The following is a 7574-nucleotide window of genomic DNA, read 5'->3' on the forward strand; positions in this document are numbered from 1 at the left end:
AGGGGGGGGGGGGTTATTAACAAGGGCGAAATGTTATAGTTCAACTCCAACCATAGCTCTGTCTTTAGATTAGGACAGAGTGAGGAAGAGTTAGAACCTTTATCTGGTTTTAGTTTGGTTTTTTGTGAAGATGCAAATGAGATATTCTCTCACTTCCTGCTATTGCCCAAGCATCCAAAGCTTGACAGCCAGTGCCATCAGGTCCAACTTCTATCCTAGTGTCCCCAATTTAAAGGAAGGGACTCTGTTTTTGAGCCCCATCAGCTTGACATGCTTTCAGAACCATTTTGGTTGATTTTACATCATTTGCTGCTCTGTAAAACACTTTTCAGTTTTCTTTTTTTTTAACTTTATTCGGATTTCTACAACTGATGGAACTTTGCAGAAGTTTGATCATCTCTTTTTGAGATCTTTGATCATCTCTGTAGAGCAGTTTCAGAAAATCATAGAGGCTGCAGACTGAAATGTAGAATTATTTCAAATAACATTCAGTGTCCAAATGGGTCGGGTTTATTATTATTTGTTATAACATTTTATAAATGATAGTGGACTTTTCTTCTAAACGTCTAGCTAGAAATGTACAGTGACAATAGAATTATAATGAAGGAAGGATGCACGAGGGCATATTTAGTACCATTTAAGGGTGCAATGTGCATCAAATTTCAAGCCATTTGCAATCCTAAACAATAAAAGAAATCATTAACTTTATATACAGAACCTTTGGTCTCCCGAGTCTATCCTTAATACTGTATCTCACAGCATCATTTAGAAGCCAGCCAGACATCTCAGACTTTCTAATGAATTTCACTCCGCTCAGCATGGGCTCTCATTCTCATTGCTCAATTAAAGATCTGCCTTGTGTTCCTCATTCTCATCCAGCTAGGTCCTCAACCTTCCTATTGTCATTGCCATCCCATTGTGAATAAAAGCATAGACAGATTTGGCAGCACCCGATCCCATAAAACATTGAAGAGAGTTGTTACAAAGCTGCACCACTTGGAACAAATTCATATACAGTCACAAACAAATGGCAATGAAACTTGATTTGGCAAATCAGTTTAATCATGTCTGAGAAAATCTTAATCACACATTTCACTTGCTAAGGGGAATTATCAGAGTCGCGCTTTTAGTTTACAAATGTAAATTTATATGAAAACAGCTAAAACGGAGATGCATAATCTAAATATTTACTAATAGACAATGCAGTATTATGGCAATTAGTATACATTTGCATATAATAATTCAGTACAACTGTGAGCAAGAATGTTGTCTTGTTTTGCTCTGCTTAATTAACCTTTAAAGCTACACTGCACAAGCAGTAATTAAGACAGCTCAATGACAGATTAATGTCTTTCTAAGTTGGCAAAACACATGGAAGGGACAACAAGAGTTCCAGTAGCAGTACTCGTTGAGCAAATTACTAACTTGAGATGGACATAAGGGTTCTAGTCATAAAATTGAGATAAGCGTACTTTGGGCATAGAATACCCTCCTTTGCATCCATTTGCATTACACTGTATTTATGAAGTGCTCTTTTTAGGTCCACAATGAGAATTTTTGATGCAGCATGGCTCTAAATGTGCAATTCTGATATCTATGTAAATTTTGTTAGCAAGTTAGGCAGCATTACATATTCATAAGCCAGAAAGCAATAATTAGAGTTTTACTGAAGAGTACCAGCTATTGTGCATACATAAAAGATAACAAAAATAGCTAATCACACAATTAAAAAAGGAGAAACTTTGTAAATGTGTGAAAGGAATGAAAGATGATACTTGTGACAAGCAAATACATTAATGTATGAATAATAGGTTATCATAAACATGTACAATTTGCACTGACCAAGCATGCTCATCATGCCCTGTGCAGACAATCCTAGCAGAAAACTATGCTAGTGGCTCAGTGGTTAACACTTCTACACTAAGGGCTGACAACCTGTGGATGGAAGAACAGTACTTCTTTTCACAAAGATTCGCCAACTAGTTGTAATATCTCTTTCTCACACGGCCAACCTATTCCTTTTTTCAATAAGGAAGTAAATTAAGTGTCTTACTGTGTGTGCCTTATTTTAACTTGATGTCAACTAACTTAATTTCTCAGCATATGTTGTTTTCAGTAAAGGAGGCTATATATTGTTTAATTTTCTAAGAGTTAAACTGATGATTAATTTCAATTATAGTGATGAAAAAAAACAAAAAGGAGCAGGATGGAAAATTTTTCTAGAACAAACAAAATTCTAACAATAAATGTGGTTTTCGCTCAAGAAACTCCATTTATTCTAAAACCAAATGTTAAAAGAGAAGTAAAGCTAACTTTTTTTGGCTTTTTGGGGGTCACAGGAGTACACATACTAATGAATTCCTGTTACCCAAAGTCAGCATATAGTGGGCCACTGCCGGTTATATGCTGACAGCTCAGAGCCCTGTTGCAGCCGGGAAAGATCCCGACAATATTGTCCAGATCCACCCAGCAGCCTGACAGCTGGCTCCGCCTCTCTCAAGCCAGAGTCGGCTGTACCCACCCCCATCCAGTGTCTGTCCCTTCAGTAAGTGCTGGAGGAACTGGGAGTAGAAGGGGGAATCCCTGCGGGAAGTGCTGATCACTCAGCTCTCGGTATAGTATAAAGAACTGCAGTGTCACGGGCTGGTGCTAAGTATTGCCAAGAGTATATTTTACTCTACCAATACTTTAAAGTCAAACAGAATTTTGAACAACATTCTCTTTTGTCTGCGATAGCAATATCGAATGTTCTAATACTATTTTATGTATGAACATTCATTCAAAAATCTACCAAGGTATGGCCAGCTTAAGACATCTGCCCATTCAACACCAGCCTATAGATAAAACTATTTATTTTGAATACCGTTGTGATCTTTACACCCAATGCCCCTGTAGATAGTATGAACATTTTTCCTTCAGTTACATTAGACTTTAAAAGTAACCACATGCAAGTTTCTACTTTGTTCATTATTTAATATACACAATTAAACACATTTGGTTACCTTTACTGCACAAAGGGCTTAAACATTCAGGTTGGTTTCATACCCAAAACACATTTTACAGCAACACATGTTAACTTTGGCATTATTAGTTGGATTACAGGGTCATTCATTCAAAATGGTACATCAACCCACAAGTACAATAAGTGCTGACGGACCTGCACTGCAGCAAAATGTACATAATGTGCATTGTGATGAACTAAAGTTTACAAAATGCTTTTTAAAGGCTTTGTCCTCCATCAATCAAAACAGCTTAAATTCAAACTTGGATGTAATCCAGCATGAAAAGGCTCCTGCACTTTGTCCTGTAATAAAGAGCAGTCACTGATGCTCTCTGCTTGTGTAGGGTGACTAGTCTTGTGTCCGCCCCCTCCTGTAGTTTCCTATGGTGGGAGGAGCTATCAGGTCCCTCCCACAGCTCTACTCAGGTTATGTACAGTACAGTGATAATGTCACAGCTATTTTACAGGGTAAAAAAAATGTTTGTTGTAAGGGTTTTGATGCACAAAGTGGATTTATATCCTTTATGGCTATTGAGGTATAAATTTGAATGAAAGTTTTTCTGCCCAGAGTTCAGCTTTAAAGCCCAACTGCAACCAAAACTTTTATTTTGTTTGGGACAGAGCAGGGAAGGGATAAAACAGTACATTTCATCTACCACAACATCAAAAGAATATTACATGGAAATCAAATTACAAATTTAAATAATGTAAAAACGGGTAAAGATTTTTTTTATTGCAGCTTAAAAATTAAGTCGTTTAGAAAAAAAAACAACAGTATAAAATTATAAAAAGGTCAAACAGAGCAGTCCTTGGGTTACTTTAAAAACCCATTCATGTACTATATAAATCACTTCAATTTGTATTGACATGATGTGAAGGAGAATGCAGACTCAGTGTTTAGAGGATTTTGAAGGGCTGTTATTACATGGGTTTAACAGCTTTCGTTTTGCTGGAGGACTCCCACTATAGGTTTGATGAAGAGTGGAAAATAGACATGCTGCCTCTGAAATATGTCCTGGAAGGAATACCTTATCAGAATCAGGCTGAGGTTTAACTTCCTCTGTAGGCTGTAGGGATACACAAGGTAAAACATTGAAGTCTGAGTGGTTATTGAAATCTATATTATACCCATCAGTAAACATTTGTGCTTGTTCTTCATGATCGGCTGAAGAAGAGGACAGTGAGCTGCACACAGCAGATGATTTCGTTTGTTTACTGCTTTCATTAGGGGACAATGTAGTCCTTTCAGAAGATTCACAGATGTGGACTGGAGAGTCACTTTGAAAATGTTTGACCCAGTCTGGTATCAAATGAGGAACATTTGTTTGAAAACGATTTCTTTGGCTTTCCAGGAGAGATGGTGCATTTGTTGGATCAACACTGTCATAAGGTAAGTTTATATCCACAAAGTTTTCACATGAGGTCCCAGGGTGGTTTAAGTCTTCTCCACCTATGGTGTGTAGCCTGCTTAAAATATGATCAGCTGCATTTGTCTCTTGCTTTCTGAACTGTATATCATAGTCTGTCTTTTCAGACTTCTTGCCCTGTGGGTTTCCATTAATATGGCAAAAATTTGAAAATACTGCATTTGTTTGCCCAGGTTCTGTTGTTCCATTAGTATTGTTTACATTGTGCTCATTCCTTGAAGAAGCCATTTTGCCAAGTTCTCGTCTTTGAGGCAAGTCATCAAACACTAGTTTTCTAAGGTATGTTAGTGGCTTTTTTAAATTTGTATTGCTGAAAGAGCTGGTTTTGCTGTCTGGTGTGTTTAGCTGAAGAGAGCTGAATGGTAAGGATGAAGAAGGGCTACCCAAGGCTTGGGACATTGAAACTATGCCCTTGTCTGGACTGTCTGTATCCAAGCTAGCTTGCTCCTCACCATTCCACAAAGCGGTATGTAAACCATATTTTAGTTTAGGCGAGCTAACAGTTTTAGACTGGGTTTGAGTTAATTTAGCTGAATTGGGGCAAAGGCCTTTGGAGTCATCAGAATAGATCCCATTTTCATAGCTGTGGTTTGGAAATAATTTGTCAGCATTAATATCTTGACACACATGATTAGTTGCAGCTCTTCCAGAATGTTCTTCCATGAGGGCAGTATTTCCACACTGAGGTTTTTCTATTTGCTTATCCTCTGGTGGCTTTTTCAGCTGCACAATCTGTGCTTCCAGTTCTTCTATGTATTGATCACTCCTCTCTAGAGCTTTTTTAAGTCTGCTCATCTCTCTTTCAAACTGATCTACTTTAGCTTGCAATGCGGCCACTGTAAACCGTCCAAATCTGAAAGCACACAACAAAAGAAAGAAAGTTTAATCTCAAATCTGGAAAGACTCATAGAAAGAGAGACTTACAAAAAATACTCTGGAATATTTAATCAGAAAGACTCCCTCTACACTATAACTTGCACTACAAACTGCCTAGAAATTATTTGCATTAAATGTAATTCATTTTGTGTAAAAAAAAGAAAAACCCCCATTGGCCATATTGTTTACAAATAATAATCATAAAAAACGGATGATAAAGATTACAATCTAATCATTTAAAATTGATGTGAACTAATAATTGTGATTCTAACTAGCACTTGTACAAAGACTTCTTTCCAGAGAGCAAGGTAAGCGCACACATTTAAAAAGCAGTCATGGGCAACTAATGGTTATTGTATGAACTGCTGTACTATTGAAGATCCAGTAATTATTGAGGACTGCCCATATGACCGTGTCTCTTCACATTATATGATTCTATAAAGAAATTAAAATAGCATGCATATAACATCACTTGAAAACAATGTCTCACAACATTTTATAGTTTTATAATCTTGTACCAGCACATGATATGGTGTGACTTTTGCATGCAAATGCTTTAAAAATGCCCCCATTCTGGTGTCTATGCTTGAAAAAAACGCATCACAAGAGTCCTCACAGTTGTACTAGAGAGGAAGAGAGGGGTTGGGTCCGAGTAGCACTAACTACAGGGCTGGCTGGCCTTACACTGTAAGAATTTAATTTGAACATTCATTCAAAATCATTTGTCAGAGCTATGGATCTTGCCATTACTGAGTCAACTAATTTAGTTTGAAAGCCCTTAAAAATTTTGCCTAGACCTGCTACTTAAATGGAATCCAAGATTTAAATATTCCCTTTGAAAACAATATACTTGTGTTCCAATCTGGGAATAAAGAAAGCTTTGCACTTCACAATTACAATATGTACAGTTGTGCAGAAATTGTGAAACTTTGGCATTGATATTGAAAATATGACTGATCATGCCAAAAAAATGTATTTTATTTAAGGATAGTGATTATATGAAGACATTTATTATCGCATAGTTGGTTGTCTCCTTTTAAATCATCATAACAGAAATCACCCAAATGGCCCTGCTCAAAAGGTTTACATACGCTGGAATGTTTGGCCTTGTTACTTGGCTCGCCGCAATTCAGGATGGCCGAGCGGCATAGTGAGTGATCGGAGCCGCTGTCATCCTGTCAGTTTTTGGATGACAGCGGCTCTGTAGCGTGACCGAGCGAGGGATCGTTAAATATCATTGATATTTAACGATCCCTTTGTGCAGAGCAAACACCGGAGTGATCGTCTGATCACTCCGGTGTTTGTAAGTAACTGGGTCACGAAGTGCAGAAGGAGTTTGACTCGGCTAATCCAACATCTGGATCGCCTTAGCCGAACCTCCGGCAGGCTACTCAATGCTGTTCCGCCTATTCTTATAGGGGCATTCGGCTCAGCTATTCTGCTCGGTACCTCTGTGGTACCGAGCAGAATAGAAAAAGGAGAAAATGATTGGGCGGAGCTAGCAGTGACAGCTAGCTCCGCCCAACTGTTTTCTATTGGACGGGACCAGCTGTCATTACAATGAGAGCTTGTCGGAGCCGGCGGTGATATCAAAGCCAGCTCATGACAGTTCAGCGTCCCCTGGTCACTAGGTAACCAGGAGATGCTGAACTGTCATTACACACTGAGGATCCGGCGGAGCCGCCGTGATATCATGGCGGCTCCGCCGGGTTCTCAGTGTGTAATGACAGTCCAGCTTCTCCTGGTTACTAGGTAACCAGGAGATAGTGAACTGTCATTACACAGTGAGAACCCGGCGGAGCCGCCCTGATATCACAGCGGCTCTGCCGGGTTCTCAGTGTAATGACAGATCAGCGTCCCTGGTTACCGGGTAACCAGGGACGCTGATCTGCCTCTGCATGCAAGTGGCCGGAGCCAGCCGTGAGATGACGGCTGGCTCCGCCAAGCTGTCAGTAGCAGGTTGTCGGCCGGCCGTTTGGCCAGCTTCGGCTTTCACCTCGGCTCATTCGAGCCGAATCATATGCCTTCGGCTCAACTGAGCTGCTCGGCCAACTTCGGAGCTGTAAGGGCTATAGTGAATAGCCCGTACAGCAGCCCTTCGGTTCTTCTGAACTGAAGGGGTCCTGGGGCCGAAGCTAGCCGAAAGATCAGCCGAAGCTACGACTAGATCCTTCGGCAGCTTTGTGAATAACCCCCATAGTACTATGTGTCCCAAGTTATGAATGAACAGGCTGTGATTTACATCACTTCCTGTTCATTCATGAATTTCT

At 39.5% G+C, this 7574-nt stretch overlaps 1 protein-coding gene across 1 annotated transcript in view; it reads right to left on the reverse strand.

Annotated features, from left to right (window-relative positions):
* Positions 1 to 3891: 3891 nt before the first annotated feature.
* RNF219 (ring finger protein 219) overlaps positions 3892 to 7574 on the reverse strand; it is a 22917-nt gene continuing 19234 nt past the window's right edge. The window contains exon 6 of the mRNA XM_018561130.1: positions 3892 to 5281. Coding sequence (XP_018416632.1) covers positions 3892 to 5281 — 1390 coding nt within the window. The remainder of the gene's footprint in view (positions 5282 to 7574) is intronic.

This window comes from Nanorana parkeri, unplaced genomic scaffold (assembly GCF_000935625.1).
Source record: "Nanorana parkeri isolate BGI_ZX_2015 unplaced genomic scaffold, ASM93562v1 scaffold502, whole genome shotgun sequence".
In the NCBI taxonomy this organism is placed as follows: domain Eukaryota; kingdom Metazoa; phylum Chordata; class Amphibia; order Anura; family Dicroglossidae; genus Nanorana; species Nanorana parkeri.